This window comes from Caretta caretta, chromosome 4 (genome assembly GCF_965140235.1).
Source record: "Caretta caretta isolate rCarCar2 chromosome 4, rCarCar1.hap1, whole genome shotgun sequence".
NCBI classification, from domain to species: Eukaryota; Metazoa; Chordata; order Testudines; family Cheloniidae; genus Caretta; species Caretta caretta.
The window spans coordinates 117,512,483-117,526,322 of NC_134209.1; the positions used below are offsets into that span (position 1 = coordinate 117,512,483).

At 43.0% G+C, this 13,840-nt stretch overlaps 1 protein-coding gene across 1 annotated transcript in view; it reads left to right on the forward strand.

Moving 5' to 3' along the window:
* The window catches only part of SEL1L3 (SEL1L family member 3), a 62,376-nt gene extending 59,047 nt beyond the window's left edge, over nt 1–3,329 (forward strand). Inside the window, exon 24 of the mRNA XM_048848685.2 lies at nt 2,154–3,329. Within this exon, the coding sequence (XP_048704642.1) occupies nt 2,154–2,293 (140 nt within the window). The 3' untranslated portion in view covers nt 2,294–3,329. The remainder of the gene's footprint in view (nt 1–2,153) is intronic.
* Nucleotides 3,330–13,840: the final 10,511 nt, after the last annotated feature.

Genomic DNA, 13,840 nt, shown 5'->3' on the forward strand with positions numbered 1-13,840 from the left:
TTTATCTGCCTAATGCATTCTGAATTTTCATACTCTTAGTCATACCCAGTGTACCGTCCTAATTGTGTAATTCCTCTCCCTTTCAGATGTTCACACCCATCAGATATTTGTTATCATGGCCCTTCGTAGTCATCACTTCTCCAAGTAATACATACTTCGCTCTCTGAATCTACATTACAAATCACTCCTTCCAGCCCCATGCACATCTCTTTTCCTCATCTCTTCTTGAAGTACAGTTAACTAGAATAATGGGAATAAAACAAACAAAAAATAACGAACAGACAGTTCAGTAATGTCAATTTCATGTGTCCTATTCTAGTAAAATATGTTTCTATAACTAGAGTTGGGTTAAGCAGCAGTAAGAGGATTTTTAACCTATCCTTGAAATAAAGGTTCAGAGACGTAATTAGTATCACAGGAGAGGTTATGCTTATTACCACTTTTTGTTGTTGTTGTTTGTTACCATTTGTGTTAAGCCTTTCTGATGCTTTGACCATCACATTAGTTACTGAAGTCTGAATGAAACCTAGCACTGATGACTAATTTAAACCTGTTGTTAAGGCCGTGGTTATGAAGATTCCTAGTATAGCATTAACTTTAAGAAATAATAACTGGAAGGAATAGATCATTTCCTTTTATAGTCCTTATACCTATCACCTTGTGAATAGTCAGACTAATGAGTTTATGACTTCAGGTGATTGTTGCTATTAGATTCAGTGGGCTGTATTCTGCACCCTGACTGAGCTCCACCTAATGCGTGGGCCGTGGAGCCAGTTGGGCTTCCCTCATCCCATGCCACTAGGTCCCAGTGTAATAGTTACTGGAGAGCAACTCTGACTTATACCAGTGGATGGAAGCTCATACTTTACACCCGTAAAGAATCAGTCACAGAAGAGCAAGAGTGGGTCAAAATGGATCTAACAGACTGGAAAATCCTGTCCATTGCTTTCTTTTCTGATAGGGAGGAAGTAGAGAATCAATGTTGGGGCCACATATCAGCCCTCAGTCTCCTAGAAATTTTTTTTCAGTTCAAAGGAATATTACAGACAAAAAAACATTGTCTAGGGGGAAAAGTGCTCATGATGTGCAATAGATAGTAAATCACTGGTCAACAAAGCTGAAGAGCATGATCAGCCACAAATTAAAGAAGAGAGCAAAGGCAGGCACGTATCTAAGGACAAGACAGTTTTTGATCAGCAAACTGTGGAAGAAATATGGACAAATTATGGAAAGAGGGTTTCCATTATATTGTATTTTCTTGCAAACTTAAAAATGTTATCGTCTAATCTTCATAGAATGGGTATATGGTGACAGGCTTATTACTGTAACAAAATAAAGTAAAATCAGGGCTATGTCTACACTGTGCCACTGTGTGGACGATGGGGTTGTGAATTGCAGCGTTACAGCAAAATGTTGCACACGAACTGCCCTGTGTGGACACTGCTAGTGCAAACTAAAAGATACTAGTTCACATTAGTGTAGTCTTCTCTCTAAAGCTACCTTTTACTTTGCACTAGCAGTGACCACACGAGGCAGTTAGCGCTCAATACTTGGGTGTGTTCTGCAGTTCACACACCCCGTCGTTAAGTTTTGGAAAATAATCCCTTATAATCACAAATATTCCTTTATTAATATAAAGTATACTGAATTATTAAGAAATAAGACTTACAACATATATGAATTGTTCACAGATGCATTATAAACTTGATTTTGAAAGCCCTGTCCTTTATTACCAGCTGCAATTGATATAATTTAGGGGCCATCGTAATGCATACACACAAAGGGACACAGTTAAAGTTACATTGGGCTACTTATTTTGACATTTCTTAATTTTTGAATGCTTGATTTTTCTTCCAAGTAGTTTTATTTATATGATTGTATGGAAGCCAGATATAGATTCATAGATTCATAGAAGGTTAGGGTTGGAAGGGACCTCAGGAGGTCATCTAGTCCAACCCCCTGCTTGAAGCAGGACCAATCCCCAATTTTTGCTCCAGATCCCTAAACGGCCCCCTCAAGGATTGAGCTCACAACCCTGGGTTTAGCAGGCCAATGCTCAAACCACTGAGCTATCCCTCCCCCCCATGTACGTGTATACTTTATATATAGTACTACATTTCAATATTTATTCTGTATTTGTGTTTTTTCTACAGCCAATGATTCTCAGACACCAAGGCCAGAACAATCTCCAGATGTACATTCTTCCACTGAAAACACCAGTGACACTAGATCAGAGCAAGAGGAATCTACTCTTACGAACAATTTAGCTCAGCATCCCCATTTGATCAGCTGAGGTGTAATTCTCTGAAAGATTGGAATTCCAAAGCAAACATTAGGAAGGCATGGTCTTGAGCAGTTACAATACTAAGAGTTCACAACTGTATAGAATGGTATTAACTATATACTTCATGGGCTAAATCCTGCTCTTAGTTACAGCTGGGCAAACCCAGTGATCTAATCTATCTATTATATAAAGGAGAAGGAAATTTTAAAAACCCAAACCAAGAATACATGTTGATTATCTCATTAGATTATACATCTGAATGCATTGTATGGTCTTGTTTTTGATGGGAATAGAAAAACAGGGGTGAAATCCTGACCACACTTTGAAGTCAGTGGCAAAACTCCCATTGACTTCAGTACGGCTAAGATTTCACCCACGGTATCTGATATTTTACTAAACAGTCTTTGCCCACACTTAGACGCAAGGTTAAATTTCCTGTAGCCCTGTTCCTGGAGGTTTGGCACCAGTCTTTGTTTGCTTTGAATGTATTGGGTAGCTGAACAAGAGCGACTGATTATAGGGAGCAGCTCCCTTTACGAAAAAATACAAAAAAAAATGGAAGTATCACAGTAAATCAGTGAACAGTTTCTTCTCAAATTCTTATATGGGTAATATAGGAAGGGATTTCTCTCCAGTCTTACAGTAGATCTTAAATTGTCCTTGAACTAAATTATTGATCAGGTGTCGTTTTCATTAATTAATATGTTTATACAGCACCTAGTGTAATGGGGTCTTTGATTCCATGTCTAGAGGTCCAATAGGCTACAGTAATACAAATGATGAGAAATAATAAAAATGCTAGTTAGGACAGTCAGGATAACAGAATGTACAGGAAGTAATCATACAGAGCATAGATCTCATCTGTCTGATTTTAAAGCTATGCAAAGTGAGTGGATGTAGGAAAGGAGTGACTGTGTTCAGCGGGTGTGTGTACACATAAAAATCGTATGTAATTGTATCCATCTATGCATTTTTGTCAGTTAAAACTACTCTCTTTGCACTGCTTTATTTACAAGAGTAAATAAAATTATTTTTCTATTGCTGACTGTATGGTAACTGGCTTATTTGTCTTTTTGTCTTGAGTTACAGATAGGATAGCTCTACACAAATGTTGTAGCCACAAATTAGCTTTAGAGGATATAATCTGTTCAGGTAATCTCATCATGCAGTGCTCCACTATTTGTAGCCTTTTCAGAAAAGCTCATCAGTAAATGGGGTTTTCCCCCTATGGAAAATCTTGACTTTTCATTGAAAAAACAAAAAGCCAAAAGGCAAAACATTTTCAGACCTTTGAGTTTTGATGAGCCAACAGCGTAACACTGTTACAAAATATGCAAACATCATTCTGGAATGTATTAGTAGGAGTGTTGTAAGCAAGACATGAGAAGGAATTCTTCCACTCCACTCTGCTGATTAGGCCTCAACTGAAGTATTGCGTCAGATATGGGTGTCACATTTCAGAAAAGATGTGGACAAACTGGAGAGAATACAGAGAAGAGCAACATAAATGATTAAAGATCTAGAAAACATGACCTGTGAGGGAAGATTGAAAAAACTGAGTTTGTTTAGTCTGGAAAAGAGAAGACTGAGAGGGGACATGATAACAGTTTTCAAGTACATAAAAGGTTGTTACAGGGAGGAGGGAGGAAAATTGTTCTTCTTAACCTCTGAGGATAGGACAAGAAGCAATGGGCTTAAATTGTGGTTTAGGTTGGACATTAGGAAAAACTTCCTGTCAGGGAGGTTAAGCACTGGAATAAATTGTCCTGGGAATTGTGGAATCTCCATCACTGGAGATTTTTAAAAGCGGATTAGACAAACACCTATCAGGGATGGTCTAGATAATACTTAGTCCTGCCATGAGTGTAGGGGACTGGACTAGATGACCTCTCAAGGAATAGGCACTGACTCTGTGAGCGCTCAGGGGCTCAAGCACGGGAAAAAATAAGGGGTGCTCAGCACCCACCAGCCACAGCTATTGGGCGGGGGCCACCGATCGGCTGTTGGGCTGCTGGTGGCAGATGCTCGTGGGAGGACAGAAAGCAGTGAGCAGCAGCCCTCAGGGGAGGGAGTGGAGTGGGGGAAGGAAGAGGTGGAGCAAAGGCAGGGCCTCAGGAGGGCGGGCGGAGGAGGCATGGGGCCTCAGGGTAGAGCAGGGATGGAGCACCCACTGCAAAAAATAAAAGTCAGCACCTGTTTTTCACCCTACCAGTCCTACTATTCTATGATTACAGCGGAAGCCATGTGAAGAGTAATTAATGATCAAGTAATGTGAAGATAAATACTACTTTACAATAAGATGGAATTAATTAATGCTGAAATAACAGCGATTTAATTAAGTTATTGTCCTTTACTTGTGATAATAACTGATTTTTGGAAAGTTATTACTATTATAAAACCTAGACAACCAGCAGTTGGGGGATTTTTTTAAAGAGAGAAAACTGAGTAGTTGCAGAAAATATTAAGTCTGAAATGGAAAATTATCGATTGAGTTATATTTAAAAGCGGTTTTCCCAAATTAGAGCAGAGAATAGAATTCTTCAAGTTTATATTTTGTATAACCCATTTTTAAGATTTAAGTTGGATAAAGAGTGCTGAAAGAGCTCAGAAATATAGCACCAAAAACAAGTTACTAACCTAACTTCATTTCATACTAGAAAATAAAGTGTGTGTGTGTGAGAGAGAGAGCAATAATCCATCACAAACATAGCTGCTTCTAGCAATGTTCTATCACTCAAATAGTAACATGCATAACCAGGTCTGAGGTTTCTTTCCTATCTTTCTATTGGTTTCAACTTAACATCACCTGCAGCAAAATACAAATGAAAACATGGCAAGGTATTAGAGACCTGATTTTTCCAAAATGGGTGCACAATTGTGCATCTAATTTGTGCACAGTTACAACAAAGGAGTAGGCAAATGGGTGTCTGTATCTGCAAATGGCCAGTTAGCCATAGCTAATGATAACAATAATGTCAAAGAACTTTGATAAAAGGGAGTGTTGCCTAATGAATAGGGCACAGGGCTAGAACTGAGGAGACGTGGTTTCAATTCCCAGCTCGGCTGCTTGCCAGCTGTATGACCTTGGGTAAGTCACGTCACTGCTGTGTGCCTTAGTTTCCCCAGCTGAAACATGGAGATAATGATACTGACCTTCTTTGTAAAGACCTTTGAGCTCTATGGATGAAAAGTGCTAAATAAGAGATAGGAATTCCTATTATTAGCAGAAACATGGACAATTATATCCAATTTACAGATGGTTTAATTGAAATACAGAGAAATTAAGACCTAGATTTACACAAATAAAGTCAGTTATAATCAATGTATATTGCAGGTGCTCCCCACTTCTGCAAAATAGGCCACAGGTGCCTCAAATCAGACACCCAAAAATTAAAGGACATGCTGAAAATTCACTCATGTGAATTACCTAGGGTCACAGGGTGAGTTAGTGGCAGAGTAGACCCAGAATTCAGGTGTTCTCAGTGGCCCTAGCCACTGGACTATGCTATCTCTATGCTTTGCGTGGGGATGAACTTTAAGCATACAATTCTGTGTGTGTTTTGGAGTGTGTAGTTACACATAAGCATACATGAAAATTAGGCCCAGCGATGCTAACACTTTTGTATATTTATATTTGAAATTAAATAAATTTCATACATATGAAACATTTCTTAATACTTGTATGGCACCATTGAGATCCATGCCATTTTACAAGCAGGCAAGATGACACAGATCATTCCCCTTAGGGCTTACGTTCTAAAGTAATGGAGCTCTGACAATTTACACCAGCTGCAAATCTGCCTCTATACTGGACGAAGTACCGTACAAAGATACAAAGAAGGGTTGTGTGACGGGTTGATGCCCCCACTCCGGAGTGCCGCCTGATGTACTGGATTACCACTGAGCCCGCTTATTCCACCAGCCTGGGCTCCCTTACACTGTCCTGCTGAACCAGGCCCTCAAGCCTCCTCCAGCACACACACAGGTAGGGACAGACCCAGCTGCAGAAAGAGACAGACACTGAAATCAGCTCTGCCTGGGAAGACTCAGCTAGGAAATTGCCCAGCACTCAAGTGCACACCCCCTCTGGGGTGCAAACCCAAAATTGTACTGACTTGCGCTGCACAGAGAACTATACAGCATAACCTTATTGAAATTCGCCTCCTCTCTCAATGTGGAGGAAGATATGCACAGCTTCCCTCCCCCCGCAATTATGAATTCCACAAACTAGGTTTAGAGAAAACAAAAACAAGTTTATTAATTACAAAAGATAGATTTTAAATGATTAAAAGGGATAGCAAACAGATCAAAGCAGATTACTGAACAAATAAAAGAAACATGCAAACTAAGCTTAATACACTTAAGAAACTGGTTACAAGTAGTAATTTCTCACCCTAAATGTTGTTTTATGGCAGATTGCAGAGGTTTCTGAAGACAAGCTGCTCTTGCTTGCAGCTTAAAACTCTAGGTATTTCTTTCACAGGCCAGATACCATTTCCAGCCTGAGCTCAGCTCTTCTCTCCACCCCCCTCAGTCCTTCTATCTTCGATGTTTTCAGCCGTCATCCTGGGCGGAGATTCAGTGAAGATATCTGTTCAATATCTTCATCAATGATTTAGATAATGGCATAGAGAGTACACTTATAAAGTTTGCGGACAATACCAAGCTGGGAGGGGTTGCAAGTGCTTTGGAGGATAGGATTAAAATTCAAAATGATCTGGACAAACTGGAAAAATGGTCTGAAGTAAATAGGATGAAATTCAATCAGGACAAATGCAAAGTACTCCACTTAGGAAGGAACAATCAGTTGCACACATACAAAATGGGAAATGACTGCCTAGGAAGGAGTACTGCGGAAAGGGATCTGGGGAACATAGTGGATCACAAGCTAAATATGAGTCAATAGTGTAACACTGTTACAGAAAAAGCAAACATCATTCTAGGATGTATTAGCAGGAGTATTGTAAGCAAGACATGAGAAGTAATTCTTCCACTCTACTCCGCGCTGATTAGGCCTCAGCTGGAGTATTGTGTTCAGTTCTGGGTGCCACATTTCAGGAAAGATGTGGACAAATTGGAGAAAGTCCAGAGAGCAGCAACAAAAATGATTAAAGGTATAGAAAACATGACCTACGAGGGAAGATTGAAAAAATTGGGTTTTTTTAGTCTGGAGAAGAGATGACTGAGAGGGGATATGATAACAGTTTTCAAGTACATAAACGGTTGTTACAAGGAGGAGGGAGAAAACTGTTCTTCTTAACTTCTGAGGATAGGACAAGAAGCAATGGGCTTAAATTGCAGCAAGGGCGGTTTAGGTTGGACATTAGGAAAAACTTCCTAACTGTCAGAGTGCTTAAGCAGTGGAATAAATTGCCTAGGGAGGTTGTAGAATCTCCATCATTGGGGATTTTTAAGGCAGGTTGGATAAACACCTGTCAGGGATGGTCTAGATAATACTTAGTCTTGCCTTGAGTGCAGGGACTGGACTAGATGACCTCTCGAGGTCCCTTCCAGTTCTATGATTACCTCACTTCCCCCCCTTAAATAGGATTTACATATGGTACGAATCCTTTGTCTCTCAGTGTGATTCCCCTCCCATCCCAGTGGAAAAATATTGGCATTCCAAGATGGAGTCCAGTACCAGGTGACATGATCACATGTCAAAGCAGCCATAAGTCCTCAGGAAGCTTCTCAGGAAAGTGGGAGGTTAGCATCTTCAAAGACCTGTTGTTCTTCCTAATGGCCCTTTTCAACCAGCAATCTAGACTTGATTGCATTCTGTCTAGCAGGCGTTCCCCAGGTGTAAACCTATGTAATAGGTATATAGACAATATTCCCAACTTAAATACAAACATGATACATGCACACAAATAGGATAATCATAGTCAGTACATCATAATCTTTCCAATGATATCTCACATGACCTATCTTGCATAAAATACATCTTAGATATGCTATAATCATATTATACCAATATTTCTATGAAGAATGTGGGGCATAGCATCACAGGTTGCACATACGTTGTGATTTCCAAGGTGAAATTTTTGTTTGGCTGAGTGTTTTCATAAAGATATGATAGAATGTGAGCTAGATAGGATGACTGAGCTGTTGAAAGAGACCTGGAGTGAGAGATTAGTAAGAGTTTTTAAAGGGGATCTTGGATGAGAGCAAGACTATTTAGTGCGCTGGGCAGAGGAGATGGCCCAGACAGAGAACAGCATGGAAAATAGCCCCAAATCCTGAGTGAGAGAAGGTGCCTAAAGGCTATGCAGTCCTGGAAGAGTAGACTGAACGTAGTACATAAGCAAGAGTGTAGTAGGACAGATATGTAAACAGGATTGGGACTATGCAAAATCTTGGGAGTGAAGACCAAGGGCCTGAGTCGTAGGGCTTGGCTACACTTGCAAGTTAGAGTGCATTAAAGCAGCCCCAGGCAACCTAATTCCTGACCCATCTAGATGCTCTACGGCCCTTTTATACCACTCTAGGCACATATAAACTTTAAGGCCCTTTGTATGCTGCAGTGTTAAGGGATTTTAGTGAAAATGTGAATTGGGAGCAACGTGTCTGAACCTGATGCAGAATAAAACAGCATATCTTCCGTACTTCCAGCCTCTGTGCATTTACAGTATATGCCTTGCACAGAACTCATGTCAAGTAGTGATTGCACTCCCATAAGCCTGCTTTTGTTAGACATTTACACCACACTTGGCTTTCATGCAGGAAGTAGTATGATGTATAGGATATCAAAATAAATACTGATGACAAGGATATAAATAATGCAGTTCAAGTATTTTATTGTAGATATTGCTAGGCATACGGTTTTCAGTAGCATGTAAATCCTATTGATTTTCAAAGGGCATTGTGTTCCTTCGCCAGTTGAGCACTTATGAAAATCCCATATTACATTCATGGTCATTTTGGAGCAGAATTACAAAGATATTTAGAGGCCTAAAGATGCAGATTGTGGCACCTTGAACCAGATTCACAAGGGGGAACATAGGCACCTAAATGCCACTTTTGGTACCTGAATCCAAAATTTAGATCCTCAATACTCCCGCGCAGCTTCTGCCTAATGCTGTAGGTGCCTAAATTACCCAGTCTATGTTTCTGCCAGTAAAGTTCCCAGGGCACCTCCATTTCTGCTGGTGCACATGCCCACACCCTCAATCCTGAGATCACTGAGCAACTCTGTGCCTAACTCACACTTAAGCCGCAGCAGATTCACAGGCTAAGTATCCCCCGCTCTGGCTTGCTTGGAGGGCCCGATCTGGTAGACATCTTCAGCAGCTGCTTTAGCCTCCAGTATTCAAAGGAGCAGGGACTGGAACTCAAGCCCAGGGGTGATGGATTCTTTCTAAAAGTGGGGGGAGGATGAGGCCCTGCCCCCTCCCCTCCTCTTCTCGTGGAGGCCCTGTCCCCCTGGTCAAGCCAGAGCTGGTCGGGGAGGGGTGTCCCAAGAGCAGCCCCCAGCCTGTGTCCCCACGCCCAGGGCACCCCCCTCCAGGGAAGGTGGTAGGTCTGGGGCTCCCCACAGCTGCCCGTGTGGCTCTTACCCCGACCTGGCTTTGGCTTCCAGCCTAGCCTGGAAGCAGGGTCTCGGGGGCCAAAGACCCACTGCCAGGCCATAGGTAAGAGCCACCCAGGCAGTTGTGGGAAGCTGCAGACCATCCATCTGCCCTGGGCAGTGGACACAGGGGGCGGGGACACAGTTCAGGGGCTGCTCTTGGGACCTCCCCACCCTGGGCAGGTGGAGAGTCCACAGGTGGAGGGTCTGCGGCTCCCCTCAACTGCCCAGGCTCCCTGGACTGGTCTTACCCAGGCCGGGCTCCGGCTTTGGGACTGGCCAGGGGGTGGGACCTCGGGGGAAGGAGGCACAGGAGGGGCAGGGGGCTGGGCCTGTGGCGAAAAGTGAATGTGCCATCTCCTCTTGGCTCCCCCTATTCTGACACCCCTGCCCAGGTCTCCCACATCCTGGGGTGAATGTGCTAACCACTGGGCTCTTGGGTAAAATTGGGCACCCCACCTCCTCTTTGCTTTCACTTGAGAAAAGAGTGACCTGATTTAGGCACCTAATGCCAGGAAAGGGATAACGGCTGTGAATCCCCAATGGAGGAAGGAATCTCCCTGCAGCCCAAAGTTGGTGGCCTAACTCCCTTTGAGAGTTGGGTGTGCCTTAGGCTGTACCCTTCTGCTCAGCATTTCCTATTTGCTAGCTTAAGTGGCTCTCCATTTAGTGTGCTTGCGTCTGTGAATTGCTTTGTTAGGCACCTAACTCTCCTTGGATGGGGAGCCAAGGCACCTATCTCGAGGTTGTGAATTCCACTTAATGGCAAGGTGCCTAATCAGGTGCTGTACACACACCATAATAAGTCCCCCAAATAAATCTAGTAGGATTTTCAAAAGCACATTGGTGAGTTAGGTGCCTAACTCTCCTGGCCTTTCAGTGGGACCTAGGTTCTTATGCTGTAAAAGCACTTTGTAAAGCCCACTAGGTGTCTGTCTGCACCTTTATAAATTTGGCTCTTTTATCACTTAATCTTCATTGTTTAGTCAAAACGCCTCAACTCTCCAGGCTCTCTTCTATCCCTGCTCTTGTCCCCAACTTTCCTCTTCCCGTTCCCTTCTCTGATTTGTTCATGTCTAGCTGTGTCCGTTATCGCCCTTTATCGCTCATCCACCCTTATCGCTCATCCATCACTAAGGAACATCCGAGCTGCCAGTGCTTCTCGCCATTTCCTCTGAGGTGAACGGGGGCCCATTGCCACCCTTGAATGGCAGCTTGAGAGAGCAGGGAAGAGACCCAGCAAACAGAAAAGCTGCATAATCCGTCCTTTTATTGTGCCCATAATTTTTATGTGGCCTTTCTTGTAACTTTATCAAATATTGTTTGCACTAGAAAGAGTCAAAACTTTATTGCACCAGTATTTGGAGCAAATTTAAACTCAAACAAAACAGCAAGAAGCAAGCACATAGAAATTACTGTAATAAATGTCTATACGTGTCAGAAGATCAAGTTATGACAATGTTTGACGTACATGCATAGATACTAGAGATGGAAAATGCTTTGCACAGCATACTGTTTAACGGAATGCAGTAATAAAAATAAGCGTGCATAATTATGAGGCCAATAAAATAAATGCTTTATTATCCATCCTATGCTTAAACCTAGTTAGCAGGGGAGATATACAGCTTGATTTACGAGCAATACTAAACCATTTCGGTCGTCCAAACTAATCATTATCATTCAATTATGATGTGTAACTAATGTTAAAGGGTCTGTTTCGTTAAAAAACAGCCTCCCTCTTGCAGCTGCAATTTTTGCAGCCACGTGTGGTCATAAATGACTTGTAGGTTAAAAACAGGTATTTAGGCATCTAATTGCCCTCATAGATATCCACATTAGTTAATCCCACAATTATTTGAATGTGCAAAATGTGAGACTATATTGAAAAATTAGGTCCAAATAACAAAGCTGAAGAGATCTGCACAAACTGCCCTTTGACTGCATTTACTGGCAAATCACAGCAGAATTCCTTCAATGCTTTGGCTTACAATGCTGGATTTTATACATCTAAAAATTGTGCTAGAGTTAAGAATTGCAGCCCTGGGACATCCAAACCAAATACATTTAGTAGCTGTGTCAAATGGATAGGGTATGGCTTCACTGCGGAGTTAATGGAAGCATTGTGTTAACCCCCCCTCCCATCCACACACAAAATCCTCTCACCCAAGTCTGGTAGTGTTTCAAACCTAGGCTGGCTGGCCTGGCTGTAGTAGACGCTAGAGCTCAGGTTTTTCCAGGGACTGAGGTGAGGCTGACTGGCCTGTAGTTCCCAGGATCCTCCTTCTTCCCTTTTTTAAAGATTGGCACTACATTAGCCTTTGTCCAGTCATCCGGGACTTCCCCGGTTCGCCACGAGTTTTCAAAGATAATGGCCAATGGCTCTGCAATCACAGCCACCAATTCCTTCAGAACTCTTGGATGCAACTCGTCCGGCCCCATGGACTTGTGCACGTCCAGCTTTTCTAAATAGTCCCTAACCACCTCTATCTCCACAGAGGGCTGGCCATCTCTTCCCCATTTTGTGATGCCCAGCGCAGCAGTCTGGGAGCTGACCTTGTTAGCGAAGACAGAGGCAAAAAAAGCATTGAGTACATTAGCTTTTTCCACATCCTCTGTCACTAGGTTGCCTCCCTCATTCAGGAAGGGGCCCACACTTTCCTTGGCTTTCTTCTTGTTACCAACATACCTGAAGAAACCCTTCTTGTTACTCTTGACATCTCTTGCTAGCTGCAGCTCCAGGTGCGATTTGGCCCTCCTGATATCATTCCTACATGCCCGAGCAATATTTTTATACTCTTCCCTGGTCATATGTCCAACCTTCCACTTCTTGTAAGCTTCTTTTTTATGTTTAAGATCCGCTAGGATTTCACCATTAAGCCAAGCTGGTCGCCTGCCATATTTACTATTCTTTCGACTCATTGGGATGGTTTGTCCCTGTAACCTCAACAGAGATTCCTTGAAATACAGCCAGCTCTCCTGGACTCCTTTCCCCTTCAAGTTAGTCCCCCAGGGGATCCTGGCCATCCGTTCCCTGAGGGAGTCGAAGTCTGCTTTCCTGAAGTCCAGGGTCCGTATCCTGCTGCTTACCTTTCTTCCCTGCGTCAGGATCCTGAACTCAACCAACTCATGGTCACTGCCTCCCAGATTCCCATCCACTTTTGCTTCCCCCACTAATTCTACCCGGTGTGTGAGCAGCAGGTCAAGAAAAGCGCCCCCCCAGTTGGCTCCTCTAGCACTTGCGCCAGGAAATTGTCCCCTATGCTTTCCAAAAACTTCCTGGATTGTCTGTGCACCGCTGTATTGCTCTCCCAGCAGATATCAGGAAAATTAAAGTCACCCATGAGAATCAGGGCATGCGATCTAGTAGCTTCCGTGAGCTGCCGGAAGAAAGCCTCATCTACCTCATCCCCCAGGTCCGGTGGTCTATAGCAGACTCCCACCACTACATCACTCTTGTTGCACACACTTCTAAACTTAATCCAGAGACACTCAGGTTTTTCTACAATTTCGTACCGGAGCTCTGAGCAGTCATACTGCTCCCTTACATACAGTAAGGGATCCTTAGGGGTTATGCTAGATGGCTAAAGCATCACCTGTACTGTATTAAGGGGGTTGGGGTCAGCTGTGCCTGCCCCAGATTTAGTCCACTTTCCCAGATGGAGGAAATGAGTAAACCATGTGACAAAGTCGGGTGAGTTGAGCCAGATAAAAAGGCAGCATGTGACCCAGGGAAATGGGAGAGCCAAGTAGCAGGAGACTGCTGTCTGATGCCTTATCCCAAGGGAGAGGTTTGAGCATAGCATAGAGCACTAAAAAGAGACTTGAAAGTGACACCAGGAGGGAAGAGAGAGGAGCCTGGGAGTTAGTATGCAAGAGAAGAGCAGGCAGGCAGCAAGTGTAGGAAGAAGCCCTGGGGAAAGAAGCAGAGCAGCATGTGGCCGTAAGCAGAGCAGCCCTAGCTGTTTTGCTGGCCAGGGTGGAAAATGTTT